Raw genomic sequence first — 19,643 nt, forward strand, 5'->3', positions numbered from 1 at the left:
GTTGCTGCATCATGGGCCCATTACACTTCCTAACAATTCCATTTGCACCTTATTGTTTGTCTTATTGCTGGAAAATTCAGGTGATTCATCATGCCTGAAGAAGCACCTGATCCCAATTCCCTTGATATCACGATCACTATGTGACAGGAATACAGTTAGTGGTGGCTTTCAGACTCAAAGAGGCCAAGGTGATAACTCTTTTGGGACCTTTAGCCTCTCAAGTATTGATGAGTTCCATTTTTTTAATGTTCTGTTTTCTTGCTCCCTTTCAACAGCCCCCTAAGTGTGGAAAAGGGCTTGGAGTTAATAAAGGAAGTGGCAGATCTCCTGAAGCTGCAGATGAGTGTCTTCGATGATGTCAAGTATGTACATGGTATTTTCTCCTTTTTTGTTTTATTGGATGACTCATTTTTTAATAGTTTGTCTTACAAGGAAATATCTGATCTTTACTGTCAAAATCAAGAATGGGCAGGAGGGGAAAAAAGAATATTGATGATCTTTGTAACATTACTTACACATGGGAACAAAGTATTTTGAGAAAATTAGAAAGAATGAAATTTTTTTCTTCTTTCATAGGGAAAAATGTTCTGTTCCAAATGCCATACAAATACTACCAACTTTATTTAAAAATTTATAGGTAAGGAAAGTCTTCTGAAGGGTCATTTTACCCAGAATTGCCAGGGGGAAAAAAGACATCAGAGATAGATAAAAACTTGGGTGCCTGGCTTTGAGTCTGGCACATAGCACACTAGGTCATGCTTTTTGGTCAGCTACTTATTTAACAAGTCACAGGGAGTTCAGCTATGCTGAACACTGGTTTTCCTCCTATGAATCATCCTGATGAATGCTCTGCCTGTTAATCTCATTAACTAGGAGGTTATGACCTGCCATGTCTAGTGAAGATTTTTAGATTGAGGATTTTCTGAAGGCATTTCACAATACTTCAGCCTCTCTGCATAGAACATAAGGAGTTTGATGTAAAGGTAATTGAAAAGAAGGGTCAGCTGTGGGAAGGTTTTGAGAAAAGAAGTCACATTTTGGGCACACAGGAAATAACTGATGTCTGGGTAGCATCCAGCTCCTGCCTGTGTTTCAGCAGGTTTGGGATTACTTGCCTTGGCCCATGAGCTGGGTTGCTGAATTGCAGCATCTTTCTCAGCCTCACCTGTGCTGCCATCAGCTACTGTTTGATCTTCATTAACAGAATGAAATTAATTGCTTAATACTCTTTTTAAAATCATACTCTGATGATGTTTCGTCTTTAGTGGAAGTGTTTATTCTTGATTGTAAAAGGAAAAAAATTTACCTCTTCTATAACTGTATTGTATGGAGATAATGACTACTGGTGAGAAAATCTTTTCAGAAACCTGGAAATACGTATTGGCTTTAGTTATTGAAAAGGAAAATATTTCCATATTTTGTTTATTTTGATTAATTTATTTTGGTTGTATCTCATGAAATACATTTTTTGTATGAATAATGAGTTTTTAAATTGAAAATAAAAAGAAATTCTATTCTCTTTCTTGTAAAGAACTTGACTTTGAACACTAGCAGATAAGGTCTATTGCACATTTAAAGGAGAAATCCCATGGAACAATTTCTCTGCTGAATCAGTGGGTTCAGCTTCATTAACTTCATTTATTTACAGTACAAGAGCACTTTTACCTACCTTTCTAATTTTTAATATAAAGCCTTTTTGTTATTTTTTATTGTTTGATAAATCACAACACATTGCAATTGATAGGCTGTAGACTTGTTCTCTAATGAAAAATATCCTTCCAGTGGTACAGCCAGCTGTGATTGACCTTTCTTTTAATGTGCAGAATTAGCTGCCTATTTTGCATCTATTAATACACAGTCATGTGACTGTACTGAAAATATTTCTATGGTCAGTACCTTAAAAGTGTGGTATGAATTACAGGAAGTCCAATCAGGACTGAGCATTCTTTCTATCCATACAATGTTTTTACCAGTCTTTGCCTTTTTAAAAATCTGTAAGTCTGTTAAGGGTTATCCTAAATCTCAAATTAGTGAAGAATTCATCCATAGTAAATTTTCTTTGTCCAAGAGAATGAGATGCTTTGACTCAAGTTAAGCCCATAAAGTACTAAAGGAAGGTGGACCTGACTAGTAGATAAAGCAGTAGTAGAAGCTTTAGACAAAGGCCTTGCCAAAAAAAGAGTTAACACTTTTTGTAGTTATTTTCTTGCCATTGCACGACTATCAGTGGAAAACTACAAAGTTGAGTACTCTGGTTATCTTCTCTGTGGCCTAATGGAGAGGGGCTCCAGGAAAAACCTGATGTCATGCCATAATCACCACTGACATATCAGGAAATATGCTTCTTACTTGGGCTAAGGCATCATGGGCGATTTATTTTATTTCACTGGTGGATAAAAGTACCCTCTTTTTTAAAGATTCTTTTTTTTGTAAAAATGGGAAGTTATGTAGAAAAAACTATCAGTCAGCCTGGGGAAAGAGGAGTTATGAAAGGGGTGAGAATTTGTCATACTAGCCTACTTTAACTCTGACCTGAGTATTTACTTGGTCTAGAATTCTCAATTCTCTATTTTCTGTCCAAGAATTCCCAAGGTTAGAAAGTAACAGTGTAGACTTGGATTTTTTTAGATCATTGCAAACATTTCAGAGTAATGACATTAATGGGAATCACAGGGTTAATATGAGAGTATAGACAAAGTCATCACATCAAATAGGAATGGTGTGAGAACTGAGGAGAGAGGGTAAAAGATGAGTTCTTTTAAAATTCTTTAAATTCTCAGTTATCAGTTTATAGTCCTTTCATCAGAAAAATAAAGTCAAACAAACAAGAACACACAAAAAACCCCCAAAAATCCAAAAAAGAACCAAACAGAGAAAATTTTAAGTAACTGCTTCACTAATAAATTACTGCCTTTGGTTAGTTTTGTCTGCAAATATCTTTCACTCTTCCCTATATTTTTAGTTTTTCCCTGTGCTTTGGAGTTACGTAAGTGATCAATTGCTTTTGCCATGGATAGGAATCCAACACCCTGTGTTAGCTCTTGATTAGCTGGTGCTTGGTAGCCATCAGCTTATTTTATCTTCTGTCTTTCACAGAAGATGAAATTTCTGTCTGCCAACTTTAAGGATAGACTTCAGTTCACAGGATATCCCCAGGCTTATCTTCAGAGCATTCAGTCCATCTCTACAGCTGATTTGTTGTCAAGTTCACATTGACAAAAACTCTGCTCACCCTGTGAAGCAGATTAGTGGGAATAGATTTAGGGAATTCATAATTGGAAATATTTCAACGTTGAAAATAAGACCCAACATGTTAGTTGTCACTTTTGGATACAGACAGAATCTTTATGGGAGTAATAGTTATGCTTAATATGTTTTGTTAATGGTTATGTAGCTGTCAAATAAATTCCATTATTTCTTATTCCATCATTAGAGACCATTAAAAGGATATTAACATGCTGATGTAATTATGCAAGCAGACGTAAAATTACTATAGTTATGATTTTATAATCTAATTATGGGTGTCCAATGCCCCTGGTGATTGATTGTTGGACTGGTATCAGGGATTGAAGTCAGAGGGGTACTTATGTTTAGGAGGGTTTATATCTATTTTCTTTAAAAAGAGTTTGACTTTGCAATCTGCAACATTGGCTTTCTTCTTGTAATTGAGTTATTCACAACATGAAACTTTATCAAGAAACATCCAAATATAAGAAAGATGTCAAAATCTCCAAGCTCAACTTTGAAAGTAGTGGAAAGGACACAGACTTAATAGTCAAAGTCATTGATTAGAGCATAAATGACTTAACTGGTTTCTGATGAGAATACAAATAATTTTTGAATTTGTATTTTATGTTCTCACATTTGGGGTATTTCCTGCCAACACTGTAAAGGGGAAGTATCAGCTCTGACCTTAGGTGACTACCTTTGTATGGAAAGAAAACAGATTATTCTGATTTCATAGTATTTCAGGCCTTATATCCTTCCACTCACAGCCTCCAGGTAAGAGTGAGATTTTCAGCTGAATATTACATTCTCTCTAGACTGATATGATTTTCCCAATTGCCATTGAAGATCTTTTGCTCTAGGTGTCTCTTTTTCCTCCATTTTGTTCCACTTTAGCTTCCTCCACCCATTTATCTTAATGACAGTTTCCTCATTTTTGCCTTCTAATATACCAAAACTCAGTACTCAAAAAACTGAACTTTCAGAAGATGTGCTAACTTAACCAACATTTCTATTTTAATATATAATTTTTCAGCAGAAAACCTCTAGCAGAGCATTCTTTATTCATTCCATAAAACTACATTAATCTCAACCTGCTACTGTTGTTTTGAAGCGTAACAATTCACTATACAACCATATAATCTATATATATAATGTTAAGAGTGAGCAGGACACTTAGGCTAAATTTGAAATGCTAATATAAGTAGATTTTTTTTAAGTTGAAAAGACTGATTCTTATTATCTAATTTAATGTCCTGGATTGCAAAGCCATTACATTTAACCACTCTTCCCCTATCATGGATTGATGCATTTATATTGTGCATCCAAAACTAAGTTAAAAGACCAAATCCCTCATCTTTCAAAGTCTAAATCTCCATCACTCAGGATTCAGGCTGGTTGTTCAGCTTTCCCCTCACAGTGCTCCCTACCCACACTGGGACTACAGGTGAATTCAGTGTTTACTGAAATAGTTTATTACATAAAAAATGAAAAATTCAGGTTAAACATATGAAGACTTCAGCTGAAAAATAGCTTTCAAATTTTGCAGCAGACATAGCTATGTGATTTCACATTTTGAAAAGAAAATACTATAAATTCAAACTAATAACTACTTTCAAATATTAACTAAGCTTGACTTATTTAGGTGATAAGAATAAACAAAAAAATTACTTTGGACTGAACTCGAGCCATTTTCTTGTTTTGTTTTGTTCAGATGGCCAGTCTTTTGAATAACACTAATTATGATAGACTTCTGAAATATTGAATCACATCTATATATTTTTCTACAGCCAAATGCTCTATTCATCAGCAGAAAAGAAATCCTCAGTTAATGAGTAGCTCTTCAATGTTTTATTTTATTTTCATTGTTCAATGTGTGGCTTCAGGTTTTATTTATTGCACTTTATTCAGATTCTGCTTTGAGGTCAGAAACCCCATTTCCTTCTGGTTTTGTTTGGATTTTTTTTTTCCTATAGTGCTCTTCACTCCACTATCAAAATGCTTGGCAAACATGAATTGATATATTTAACTCATATGAGCTATGGGGTTTTATTAGGACTATCCAGAGCTGGAGTTATGCATGAGAAGATTAGTGCCAAAGCTTTTACCACTATGAGGTGTCCAGCGTGATGTCTCACTGCATGGCTTACTCAGCCTCCTCTGAAATGAACTTACCCTGACTGGAACAGAGATCCCATTGACTCCAATCTGCTGAGCATTCCATCCCCTGAGCATTCTGCAGTCCCAGGAATCAGCTCTTCATTCAGACAATGGTGTTTGACCTTTAACATAATTTCAGTAATTTATGTATTTTTTTATTTACTTATTTTCCCTCAAATGAACTGAGACCGAGTCTGTCTGAAGTGAATGATTTCAACAGGATTTAAAGTAACAGCAGGACCTTTAAATCTTTGTTATTCCATACTTCTTTTACAACATACCTCCTGAAGTCTGATAAAATTGAAATTAAGATCCCTGAAGATATTAGTCTTCTTTACTACTTGACTACCATCCATCTTTGTATTTCAAGGATCCTACTGAAAAAAAACACTTTAAAAAGAAAGGCTGTATTTCTGTGTTTGAAGATAGATTTTTCCTGCCATACAGTAGCACATCCATAGTGTTAATCATGTTTTTTTACCAGTTTTGTGTTAACAGTGATTTTAACAAAAGCTTGAATTTGGAAGGCTTATCATGAAGACAAGTTACAAGCACATTCTTTTCATACTTCAAATCTCTTCTTTCCAAGTACTGGGGTTAGAGACATTTTGCACCTCCTTTTCAAAGAACAGGCCTTACACAATCAAACCCTGCTGATGACTATCCCTGCTCTTAGGAAGAGCTGGAACGGTTGGGCTGGAATAAATACAATTTGAAAAGCCAGCCAACCATCCCAATGAAAAGAACTTGAACTGAGGAAGATATCTGAAAATCAAACCAAGTGGTGAAAGTTTGGATAAGCTTAAAACACTTCCAAATTGGAAGTGTTGGGCAGGCAGAGTGGGGAGTGGATCTCCCAGCCTCACCTATTATAAAGACATGCATTGGCTGTAGAGTCCCAATCATGCACTGTAGGTTCTGTTCATTGTTTGTCATGGTACTTTTATAACACCTGAAAAATTCAATCAACCAGTTAATCATATTCAGTCATCCAGAACCTAAACACTGGAACAATACTTGGCATTTTCACTCCATTGTGCTGATGGGTTATGACATGTGGTGTGTGTATGCTCTAAATGTGAACAACTCAGGAAATTATTGAGAGGCAGGACAGTGTGAGGGAAGATTATATTTAACCACTGAGCAGTGGTAGGACAGGTAACACAGGGTCTTATTAGATTCTCCATTGTGCAGATTCTCCATTATTCCATTCTCCTTGATTTGGTGTGGTTAATCTTTTCTGGTATGTTGAACATCTGTGGATTAATATTCTTGCAAAGTTTTTTTTTTCCAGATTGGCAGATTCTGGATTCTCTTGTCTATGTCATTTAGATTTACTGAGGGGAATGTTCTGTAACTCATCCTATTCTCATTCATTAACTAGAAATGGATTTTTTTTATTTCCACTCCATTTATTGTCCAGAAATTAAGCAAGATTTTTATTTCATTTTGAACTGTATCATGCTTAGTCTCAATAAAAAGAGAGACCTTTCAAGAAAGTTGAGCAGTATTTGTCATCTGCTCTCTGAATTTAAATAGCAAAAAAATAACTGTGTTTATTTGACATAATCTTGTTTAAAGTGTTATAAAAGCATAGCTCAGAAATAATGGAACCCCTTTTATTCAAAGTTGACTTCTCCCACAGATTTAATGAGTCTGGGAAACAAATTATGTGAAAAATGTATTGCTATAACTCATTGCATGCAGGCATTTATAAGAAATTACATTGTGTTTTCTGGTACATATTGTCTTATTTGACAACTAATTTATAATATAAAGATTCATCACTTTTTAGAGGAATGATGATAAGGAAAAAAAAAGGTGAAAATTTAAACGATGCATTTCCTTACTTAAAAATGAGTTATTCCACAACCTTAGCATTACATTAGTCTTGTGGCTTTTCCCCCTGAGGTACAATACATTTTGTGTTCTTTTCTTAAATGAATGTGCATATAACCAAGATAATTTTGCCTTCTCCACTATAACTTTCCTCCTAGAAAAATATAAAAGTCATTAAAGTAACAGGAAGGATTTTGGCCTCCAGCATTTTATGAATTCTAGGTTACAAAAGAGAAAGACAATAAAAATCTAAGGAGATTCTTAAAAATAATATGTGTGGTGCTTGGCTTTCCATTACAACATTTCATCTCATTAAAACAGAGGATTTGCACCTTTGTAATCAAGAGCAGAATGAATCCATTGTTATTGATATATTTCCATGAACTCTTAGGTTCCTACTCAAGAAAGGGTTTTTACAAATATGTGAACTTCTGAAGTCTAACATTTTTTAACTTCATATTTCTCTACTACACATTTCTCTGTGTGACTGAGAATGCCATCATATTCCTTTTTTAATAAAATCAAAGTTCATAACATTACAGGGTAGGCAGGATCTACTCCTTTATTTCAAGCAAGTCATTCAGTGTGTGCCATTGCATTTGATTTATATAACACTTCACATATTATTAACAGGTAATAATTTCCATTCTGCAGATGGGTAGATTGAAACCCAAGGCAGTTTTCTTCATTTTCCCTAAAATGGCACAGGACTTGATGACACATATGAGAATAGAAACAGAGAACTGTGATTCTCACTCTTGAACTAAAGCTTCATCCACAAATAGAATTCCTAATATTAGAAATGAGAAAAAGATTTTCATGTTGGGATTTGCTTAGAGAATAACCTCTTAGAAGAAATATAAAAAGTATTTTATGTCTATGTCTGTCTTGATCCTCCTGCCCTTGGCTGCCTGATTCTCCTAGAAGTACAAACACACATTTTTTACTTTCATTTTGTGACCTGGGTGGTTGGATTGCATGAGCATTCAGACCTGCTAACCCAGGGGAAAAAAATATAAAGAATTCTTTTGCATTTTTGTTACAGCCTAGCCAGTAAATATTGCATAAACAGGTCAATAAGTTGAATTACAACCTGCCTGTGGAAGGGTTTGTATTCCTTAAGATTCATAAAGACAGAGCAAATATGCATCTGTTGGTGCAACTGAAGAAGTCCAATAAATTCCACTTGCAGTGCTCCTTTGCCAAGGAAATATCTCTACCTCACAGCTGGCAGGGCAGCCTCAAGAACAAATCTCATTGATGTTCTCAGAGCTAAAGGAGAAGCCAACAGGTCCTTATGGAGACAATCAGGAGAGCTCTGGTTGTAGCACTCAGAATTTGGTAGCCTTTTGAACTAAGACTGTTGCAAAGTTTGGGTGTTTTTTTTTTGTTTTTGTTTTTTTTTTGGTTTTGTTTTGGTTTTTTTTTTTTTTTTTTTTTTTTGTTGGTTTTTTTTTTCTTTTGGTCTTTGGTTGTGCTGCCTAATACTGATGCAAGCAATTTGTGTCCTACATGGATCCTATCAAAGCTCTGAATATTCTGAACCTGTACCTCTGTAGCCACCCTAACATGTGAGTCATGCTCCTCATTAAGGATTGAAAGTCGCTTGTGCAAGCAGGGCAAAAGGTGCCTGTCATCCCAGCAGACAAATTTTCTATGTGCTTTCAGCCAGTTCCATTAACAACTCAGGTGTGTAAAGGGTGAGTAGGGCTGAGGCCAATAAAATGCATTGAAGGCTTACTGAGTGAAAATGAAAAATTTCTGCTGTTTGCAGATACAAAGGTATAAAGAAGGAGAAAGGAAATATAAATAGAATGTTTTTTTTTTCCTTTTTTATGACATAAATTTTATCCTGCAGCTTAATCCTTGGGGAGTGCAAGAAAAACCATTGTACATTTAAGAAGCTTTTTGAGACCATTTTTCCACCCTCACAGGGTCCAAACAGTTGTTGTTTTTTGGGTTTTTTTTACCATAAGAAATTATAGCACTTGTATGGTTTGTTCTTTTAAATACTGTAATTAAGAACCTTATTTGCATGGCAGGCAAAGCTGGCAACTTTCATGTACTCAGTGTGGTGAAAATGTCAAGTTTCATGGCTTGTGACAGATTAATAGAAAAATTATTTTAAAACTCTGCAAATTATTCATAGATATTGAGTAATCATCAAAAGTTGCATTTTGTGAAGAATAAAAATAGGGCAAACTGAGTGTAGCATCAATCTCTAAATTAAGCGTTGTCTCTTTTTTAAATCATTTAAATTGTAGTCTTAGCAAAATAATCTTCACCTCAGATGAAGCAAGTTGTAAAATCTTTAAAATACTCTTTCATCATCTTTTGCAATGTAAATTAGGATCAGTGTACTTAGCACGATTTTGATGCATTAGATTAAATGATTAATACAAAATTAATGATTAATGTAAAATAATTAAAGCTCCATCTTTTAGTATCAGTATCAGAGACTCACCAGACATAGATTGCTGTTTTTGGAAAGTGTCCCTTTCTGGACCAGTCATCCCTTTCCTGTGACTTCAGTCTGGAAATTACTCTAATGCCAGTAGTGTGTCATTATCTGAGCACCTTGTCGTGGCCTCTTCTCTGCCACTGAAATGCTGCCCTGTGCAGTCACTCCTCAGTGCTTTTCATGTCAGGGGGAGAGAAGAGGGCACGACAAAGTGCCCAAGGCCTTACCTGATTTATGAAGAATGTAACTTGCAGAAGTAAATCTGGGCTGCAACCATCAAATCCAGACCTAAGTTTTGTTTCCATGTAGCTGTATTTGCCAGATGTGATTGCTCTGAAACTGTCAGTCTTTCTAATCTTTGTGGTCTACCTGTTCTGCCTCCCAGCTGCCTGGTGGAAACCCCTCTAATGAAATTCAAGTGGTGATATGAAATCAGCCACTACCTGGTGAGCACTGCTGTTAGTGTCTTTCCCTTAGCAGGGACTTTGCTTTTCCATCTTTAGTTCCTGGTCACTGTCTAACACCAGGTGGAATGCCAGTCCAACAAATCTTTAACTTTCTCTCTCTATGCACTGTTTAGTGCAAGAACACTTCAGAGAATGGTGCAAATTGTTCACGCTTAGTGTATATGAAGGATATAAATATAAATAGATAATATTATACTTGCTGTGTTGCAGGGTGTTCTGGAACACTGTGCACCATTCTGCACTTTAGGGAGCATGTTGCGAGTTTACAGAGAAAGGTTTAAAAAACTCATTTTGCTAAAACAGAAAAAGATTTTTTTAATTGATCACTGGCTGTACATACATACCTGTCAATAAGAATGTGAAAATACATATAGCTCTACATTGATATTTCTGCAGTCCAGGTGCAAAGTGAAGCAAATCTTTGAACAGTAAAGATATTAAAGAGTGAGAGATGTGTGTCTTTTTAGTATTAAGTCTGAGTGATGATCAATAATTCTCTACTCAATAGTTCAGGGATGTTATTTTGTAGCAGGTCAGCACAACACATCCTTTGCAAGCTTTCCTGAATCTTTGAAGCTCAGTCAGGTATCTGCTTCTGTAATTTAAATACAGTATGATGCAATGCTTCACAAAATAAATTCTGGTCAAGAGTTCTGGTAAAAATGTTGGTCAAACTTGAATCAAGTGGTCAACTGATTTACAGCTACCCTGAGTATCAGAAGGAGAACAAGACAGCCTATGTACATATCTTAATCCATTCATGTATTATGTGTCAATGTCCAGCTGAAATTCTCTGCCTTTGCTTTTCTCTGTAAATCATGTTGTAGAAACATACTGTAGTATAAAGATGCCTCTGCTAATTATGTGCTTTTCCCCATTGATTTGATTTGACATAACTATGTTTATATACCTCTAAATATAATATATAAAACATTTACAGTAACATGAGCATCTTAATTTTTCTAAAATTGAGAAGGTGAAAAGGAGATTTCAGTGCAATATAAACAATGGACATAAGCTTCAAATTCCTAAACACAGAAGGCATTGAAATGTGTACACATTGCAAGTCATTAGTTCAAGCCCACCAAACGTTTCCTGAGACAATTACCTTCACTGCAATAAAATTTGCTTTGCATAGTCCTCTGGAGCGTTACTAATTGCATTTCTTAACCTCCAGAGATTAAAGGATTTTGAAATGAACATATAGACAAGTAGTGACTTTAATTTCAAATCTAAGCTTTATTAAGGCAAGCCCTGTTTTATTAAATCGACTCATTAAGAGAATGTTTCATGTTGGAAATAGCCAATCCTTATCTCCTCATCTTCCTCCAGTCTTGAGAAATTGCACTCTGCCTGTGTCTTAAAAATGAGATGCCACCTCGAATCATTTCCATCTGGCTCTATGTCTCATCTTCAAGAGTGCACAGAGCCATGTTGGCACTTGTTTCAGAAATCCTTTTCCACTAGGGGGTACGATAGACTGCGCCTGCATCTCAGCGGAGGCGCGGTCCGTGATGCTGGAGGACGTGCACACGAGGGAGAGGAGCAGGCGTGCAAAGCTTGCTACATCATTTATGGGGATTCAAATCCTGTCATTCATAAATATAATTATAACCTACGGCTTGAAAGTGATATGGACCTTGCCATATTGATCACGCTCCAGCTCTGTTTATTCAGATCATTCATTTGTTGACGGGGAAAATATAAGAATGCTGTTTGTTGTAAAATAATTAACAAAAGGAAATACTTCTATTTTATACAAAGAATATTCTTTGTTTCTGTGTGTGCTGTGCACCCTCCCACCTTCAGATGGGAAATATAAACCCAAGGGGAGGGGATATTATTAAATCAGCAATCAACCTTCAAGTCATTTTGGTATAAACACTGTAATTATTTCATCTCTAGTAAACAGAATAAAAGACAACAGCACATAAGGGTGACAATTTGCAATATGCTTAGAATGTCTTTGTTAAAAAACCCTTATTATGACTGAAGGCAACATTATTGTAAGTGAAAAAAAAAAGGCAAAAGTTGTGACAGCCAGCGGGGGAGGGTAATTAGTTGGTAAAGTTCAAATAATAAATGTAGCAGGTCATTGCAACAGACATTAAATTTTGTGCAGGGAGAAGTCACTATTTTTTATCCTTGAAGCCAGAATTGCTTACCTTTATTAAAAAAAATAATTCAGAAAGTATAAGGAAAAAGTGATCAGTGCAATTACATTGTATAGTCCAGATGCCTTCTAAAATTCACAATCTTCACTTGAGTGAGTATAAGTTCATTTGTGCCAGAAAAAAGTGACTACAGATTTACCTGGGGGTAATTGTAGTAGCAGGTAACTATAGTAGGACAGGGATAGACAAAAAATACTGCCTAACATTTTTAACCTCAGTTGCAGCAGATGTCAGAGGTGGGTGAGGTTTCAGCCTGGTCCATGTGGTTTCTATGTGAGTGTTTTCTCCTGCCCAGATGGGTGGGTGCTGGTTAGGGTAAGGTACAGCAGGGGTGATGTCCCAGCTCCCCCAGCATTTCCCTTGTCTGTGGGAATGGTTTGCTTGCAATTCATCACCTTAAAAACAAATGTATGCACCTCAGTGAGCCCTTGTATTTAGAACAATTTGAAGACAATTGCCATTAATGTTAGCCAGGTTTCAGAGGGTCTGACACAGGAAAGCAGTCTCATCTAGCCAACACAAATTTCCTATCAAAGTTGCATTTTATGCATCTTGAAACCCTTTTTCAGGCTGCTTGACCTCTTGTTAAAAAGTATTTTAAAAATATTTTGCAGTCAAATAATTACTGGTTTTGTTTAAATGTTCTCATCCAACACATAATGAACAGTGAGGAATTCCCTAAAGAGCATCTTTTGTTATTGAAATGTTTATTTATTGAGTGCTTTTGCCAGAAGCCCCCATGAGAAAAATCTCATTTTATGAGCTCCTGAAGCAGTCAGTTCCCAAAACATCAAGCAGAAATGCAATTTTGACCAAGTAATCTCAAGGTCTTTTGTTTGCTTTTAAATAAACAGAATGCCAATGTGCAAGAAGTTGTAACAAAAGCCACTTTGTTTTCTATATTTTGCAAATATTCCTAGTGAAGCCAGGCTGCTGTGGTGCTCAGGTGATTTCTAACATACAATAATTCTATTGCTACAGTAGAGGAAAACAATGACCCACAGAGCAACATATTAGTGGGTGTTTTAAATGATTTTGAGATTTATTCTTTCTTGCAAAAGGATGGTCTTAACTCGGTATCATCCCACCTGCGTAAGGAATTTTTTTCCTTGCCCTGTTTTTTGTTCTTGTTTTCCCTGAGCAGTGAGGAGAAATGACAACACTTGTGGCAACACTGTTGTGGGCATGGCTCAGATCTTCCCGTGTTCCTGGATTATCCAGGTGGAGTCAGTAGAAAATAGTGGGATGGTTGCTGGCAGGCTTCACTCCTTGGCAATCCCTGTCTCTCACTGCCTGGGCACTGAAATTATCCCAATTTTAATCTGTGGGATTTAATTGATGCCAGGAAGTGCAAGACTGCTGGGAGTGGGGCAGGGCAGGTAAGTGGGAGGGAGTGGGGAGTGGCTGAGAGGTAAAAGTAAAACATTCAAGTAAGGGAAGGAGGGCAGGAAACTTTTTGTCTTTGCTGATAGAGCTGAAGTGTAACTACATTGTGGTCGAAATTTTGTGTTGGTTCTAGGTTCTGTAATACAGTGAATATTTGGGGGGAATATCTGAAACTGGTTTTTCTTTCCCTCCTATCTTGGTTATGCAAGAGTTACATACTGGGGTGATGCTGCTTTTATTTAAAGCAGGTTGCTAATGGCACTGTAAATATCTGAGCACCTGAGAGGAATCAGCATTTCTCTTAGGTTGGCAACACAGAAAGGACAGTGCAAGATTAGTTAGAAGTCAGTGTTTGGTATCCCGAAACAGATGCATTTTATGGTTGATAATCTCAGGGTTAATGACAGAACAGTCTGGATTTTTGCAAAGCTGTTATCTCAAATAAAAAGTACTTGCAATTGTTGAGTGCTTTAATCCATAATATTAATATGATGTTGACAAATGTTCTATACTTGCCTGGCATTATTAGAAGTTGATTTTGGCCATTAGTGACCAGGCTTTTAGAGAGTCCTTTAACAATAGAATCTGTTTTATTTTTCTCCCCTCCATCCAAGTGTACTTCAAGAAAAATGATTGATTAATGTTAGTCCCTGTTAACTCCAGAATAAAATGTGTGCAGTGCATGCTTTGCTAGTAAAAGATGAAAAGATATTTCTTATTCTTATTCTTACTTGGATTCCCTTTGTAACCTCAAAGCAAAGTCTTATAGTTAAGAAAAGGTTTTTTCTGTGTGAAATGGAAAAAGTTTAAAGGTATTTCTGTCTAGGATATATGTGATGCAATTAAGCACACTTCATTAAGTGCAGTCCATTCTATGACTGTAAGAGATGAACATGTTACTAAAAGAATAACTTAACACTTCATTTCAAGCCCTGAAACAGAATATTTTTCAAGTTATTTCTTTTATGCAGCAATTTTTCAGATTTCATTCTCTCCTAAGGCACGGCTATAGGAAGTCAAAAGCTGTTACATGAGCAGTTCTAGCCCATGCACTTCACCTTCTAAGCAGGGCTGCTCTTCATAGTATAAATGTAATTCTTTTCACTGATAACATGAGTTTGAAAAATCTTAGGAACTTGCATAGTACATATTAGGTAAGTAAACTTTTATAAATATTGTTAATTTTTGTTTTTCTTCAGACACTATGCTCTTCTCCTCTGTAAATTCTTGCACTATAATTTATGTGGTCTCTTGTTCCCCAGAATTTTTTCTTTAATAATACATTCACTATATTTTTGTGTGTATTTTTCTTATGCGTTTTGTAGATAAGTATTTAAGTGTAGTTTTAAGGGCATCACAGCTGAAATTCCTTTCATCAGATGTACATGTAGGATGTTTATTGGGATGGAGAATGAATGCAACATTACTAATACAGATTTATTTTTCCTTAAAATTACACAGTGATATTTTTTGGTGAAACCCTGAGTACATTGCCATTCTACATCTGGTTAATCTGGTTAACCTTCCTCTGTAAATATCTTATAGATTTTAGCACCATTAAGGACCATCAGGCTACACAGAGAAAGGTCTTCACACATTCACATACTTTCCTCTCAAAAATTGTGATCCCCTCTGTTGTCAAACGATAAATACTTGAGGTATTTTTCTGGTCAAAACCAACTATTGGATCAGATATGTCCAGAACCTCTTCTCTACACAAATTCTTGCAGAATATGATTAAGATAAATATTCAGAGTTTTTATATTGTCCCTCTGACTTACAGTTGTAAAAACAGGAACTGAAGTTGTGTTGATATTGGGAATATAAAATGTGAATATACATGTAATCTTCTTTGGATGCTGAATTCCAGTGATAATCTATGCTGAACTTGACTGAATAACAATTTCAGTGCCTCCATTTTGCCATCTTCATAATAAGAATAGTATTTACAGAAGTGTTCTGAAGTTTAGTTAATGTCATTGAAATTCTTTCAGACGGGCACAAAATACACACAGGAAACCACAAGAGGTATAAAAATTTATGCAAATGTAGCTAATGAAGCAAAAGGAAGAGGGCTAAATGGTGTCTTAATAGGTTCTCTTTAAAAACCTATTTTGATAAGGGATATTATGCCATGTCTCTTGATTATGAATTTTACATTTTTTTAATAATCTCTTTCAGCGTGCTGGGACCAGCTGTGACCTTCCGAGTGCACTCAAACCTCCAAAATATTTCAACTGCAGATGTTGCCAAAGAAGCAGGTAAGTCCTTGTCCTCCTTTCCCAAACTGTGACCACCCATGTGTCTGTTTAGCAGTCAGTACCACTGCAAAAAGCACAGACACATCCTGTTTTCCCAGAACACTGACATTTAAAGGGGGAGAGAGTTGAGAGGTGAGTGGCACATAAAAAATTGAAGTTTAACATCTTTGAGTCCATTAAAACTGTTTGAGACTACCTTGTTTGTCAAGAAAATGAAATAGAAGCTTGTCATCAAGTTCCAGTGCGGTGAAAAACTCTTCAGTGTTGTCAAAAACATAAAAGCACATTAGTCATTTGTAAAAGATTATCACTTTTCTGATACTTTTTCTCAGGGAACAAAAATGTTATTACACCTTAGCCTTAATTTCTGGAACAAAAAATGGTAAAATACTCCTTTGTTGTTTTGCTGCTTCAACTATTTCAATGGCAAGTTAATCTTGGAAGTAAAGGTAACATTTCTAGAATTAAGATGCTTCTGAGTAAGTACCACTGTTCTAAGGACTCCTATTGGCTCTTTTTCAGCTTGGCTATTAACTGTATTATGGAGTTGTTGACTGCAAAAACAATTTTTGCAAAGTATCTGAATTGATGACTGATTTGTTTCCAAATTACTCAATTGATAGGCTTTAAAAATCAGAAGTAAATGAGTTGTGATATTGCTTGAAAACAGAAACAAGAAAAGTTAATGTAAATAAACACTAGGAGTTCCAATCTATTAATTAACTTCTCCTTTTGCTTCACCATGGATGAATATAGTTGCAGAAAGAACTGGGGTAGCTCCTAGACCAGAACTTTTCTCTGCAGAACGCTTTGCATTGCAGAAGGATCTTGTTAACTGGTGATTAAAGAGTAGCAACAGTAAAAAACCCTAGATGTGTACTGTCAGAACTCCAAATTTACAATAAACACTTAATTATGTGACTCATGAATGGATATGATTTTTTCCCTGGGAAAAATTAATATGGCTTTTTTATAATAATGATCTTCCCTGTCTTGTAAACGTATTGAATCTCTCTGAAAGGGTCAACAAATATGATGCTAATGGTAGAGCCTGACTGGATTGCCAGAGGTTTTTGACAAGATCTTCCCAGAAGTTGCTAAGGAAAACAATAGTTTCTTAGGATGTGGAATATGGAACAGAAAAATGGTGAATCACTAATTGGTTAGGAGGCAAGAAACAGAGATCAGGAAAAAAGTATTAGTTTTCTAAAAGGCTAAGAAAAAAAGGTGGAAAGGTGGAAGGGTCTCTGCTTGGACTGTAACATTCAAGTTATAAGTGAATAAGTTATAAGTGAATTAGAAAAGAGAGTGAGCAGGATGGTGAGAAATCCTGCTAATACTGAATTATTCACAGTATTAAAGGTGAAAGTTGGTCTTAGAAATGTATAAAGCTGAGTGAATGGACTCAAAATGGAAGATGAATTTCATTGTAAATTACTGTAAAAAATTTCATATGGAGAAAAAAATAGCTTTGCATACAAGGTCTACTTGGTAATGTACTTAGTGTAGTGATAGGTAATTTGATGAAAATGACAGTTCAGTCTCCATTATCAGTTGAACAAGAAAAATTGTTTTTGAGAATTATTTGGAATGGAATAGAAAACAGAATAATATAATTTGTTCTTTCATAAATATGTCATTTGCTTGTATTTAAATACCACACATAGTACTGCTTCTCATACCTCAGACAGATTTGAAATTCTGGTTGAAATGGAAAGATTCAGGGAAAGACAGAAGTCATGACTGTAAGTATGGAATATCTTCCATATAACCAGTGGTGCAGTAAGAAAGGAAAATTTATTTTGGAAAAAAAAAAAGACTATGGTATGAGAAAGGTCTGTCAGCTCTATAGTTGCACAGTGAATGTGTAATTGTAAGGACAGATTAAACTGGCAGAAGGCAGGTTTAAAATAAATCAGAATGCAATTTATAATTTTTCCAGTTGTGGATAATGAAGCTTAGACGTATTCAAAAGTTTACACATACGGAAATTAAAGGAATTGACATCCACTGAAATTTAGCAAGGCTGTGGAAACATTGTCAAGTCCAGGAGATTCCTGATGTGCCTTGGCCTGTTCTTAACAAGTTACTCTGAAAAGTAAAAATGTTGATTCATTATTTCAGCAAAATTATTTCAGATATAACATTCTGGTTTTTCTTATCACTGAAATCAAAGTAGTTGTTTTCAACTTCCTTAACTTAAATGCTACTGAAAAAAAACCAAGAGTATTTTTCTTGGGGAGGTTCTGGGGACAAAATAATGCCACCCCAGAGAAAAGGCAACAAAGTGGTGAAGGATCTGGAACATAAACCCTGGGAGGAATGTCCAAGAGAGCTGGAGAAAAGGAGGCTCAGGGGAGACCTTATCACTGCCTACAACTGCCGAGCAGAGGCTGTAGCCAGGTGGAGGTCAGTCTCTTCTCCCAGGCAACCACTGACAGGACAAGGGGAAATGACCTCAAGCTGTCCCAAAGGAGGTTCAGATTGGATATTAGGAAAAATGTCACTGAAAGGGTGGCTAAGCCCTGGAACAGACTGGAGTCACCATCCCTGGAAGTGTTCAAAACCAAACAGATGTGGCCCTTTGGGATATGGTTCAGTGGGCAAGGTGGTATTTGGTCAAGGTTGGACTTGATGGTCTTGGAGGTCTTCTCCAACCATAATTTCCTATGATTCTAAGAATTTCTGCAGATTCACCAATTTAAATTCATATTTTATGCAGTAATTTTATCTACTCTTTATTATATTAATATCCCAAATAGTTTTTTTACTTCTGTTTGCTTAGTGAATTAAAACTTTCAGGATTTGATGGCTGCAGAAAGAGGTTTATAGGAGTTTTACATAAGTTCCTCTTGGTATTGTCATAACTAAACCTTGTGTTTGTTCTTTATATAAAAAAAAAAATAAATAAAAAGCGCTCACAATTCTATCCATCCCTCAAATATTTTAAATTTTAAAAATATCTTATTTTTCCTTTCTAACTCATGAAGTTGCAGTGCTTGTCAATGTACTCACTAATCAATTCATTTATTTTAAGCAAACGTCTTACTTCCAGATCTCTAAGCCAAAAATAAATTCTCTTAAAAAATCAACAGCAATATATACTTACATAAGAAGTTTTTTCAGGCTGTAGTTATAATTATAAATGTTTAAAATCAACAATATCTTGAAGAAAAGCATTCCAAGTACTTAATTTACCAAGGGAAGCCAAAGGAGAATAAACCAATGCATACTTCCAAGGTAGGCCCAGGTAAATGCACAATTCCATGCTGTACTGCTGTTAGGTAACTTGACATCCTTTCAGGAGCTTGGAAAGAAGATCTTGTTTAGAGAAATGAATAGACCAAATGGACAGAAGAACTTCACAGTGTGTAACATCCTTAGAAATTAAAAGAATTTGGAAATTGAGGTAATCAGATGCCATAGTAAGTACAGGAATGTAAATTATTCAGATTTGCAAAAGGAATCTATTCGTGCAGGTGTTATGTATGTGCAAGTCTCACTGATAGCCACAAGTTTCTGTGCAGCAGTTGGGTCTTATTATTAACGTAGCATATATTTTTGTAACCCAAATGGATACACTTCATATTTTAATTGCACTATTTAAGTTTTAAATATAGGGAACTATATTTAAAGTTTTCCATCTTCCTCTGTGGAGTTTGAAAAATGT

The 19,643-nt window shown here is 35.6% G+C and overlaps 1 protein-coding gene across 1 annotated transcript in view; it reads left to right on the forward strand.

Moving 5' to 3' along the window:
• The window catches only part of PTPRN2 (protein tyrosine phosphatase receptor type N2), a 636,037-nt gene that overhangs the window by 271,413 nt on the left and 344,981 nt on the right, over positions 1-19,643 (forward strand). Inside the window, exons 10-11 of the mRNA XM_077789214.1 lie at positions 276-362; positions 15,894-15,973. Coding sequence (XP_077645340.1) covers positions 276-362; positions 15,894-15,973 — 167 coding nt within the window. The remainder of the gene's footprint in view (positions 1-275; positions 363-15,893; positions 15,974-19,643) is intronic.

This window comes from Lonchura striata, chromosome 1 (genome assembly GCF_046129695.1).
Source record: "Lonchura striata isolate bLonStr1 chromosome 1, bLonStr1.mat, whole genome shotgun sequence".
NCBI lineage: Eukaryota > Metazoa > Chordata > Aves > Passeriformes > Estrildidae > Lonchura > Lonchura striata.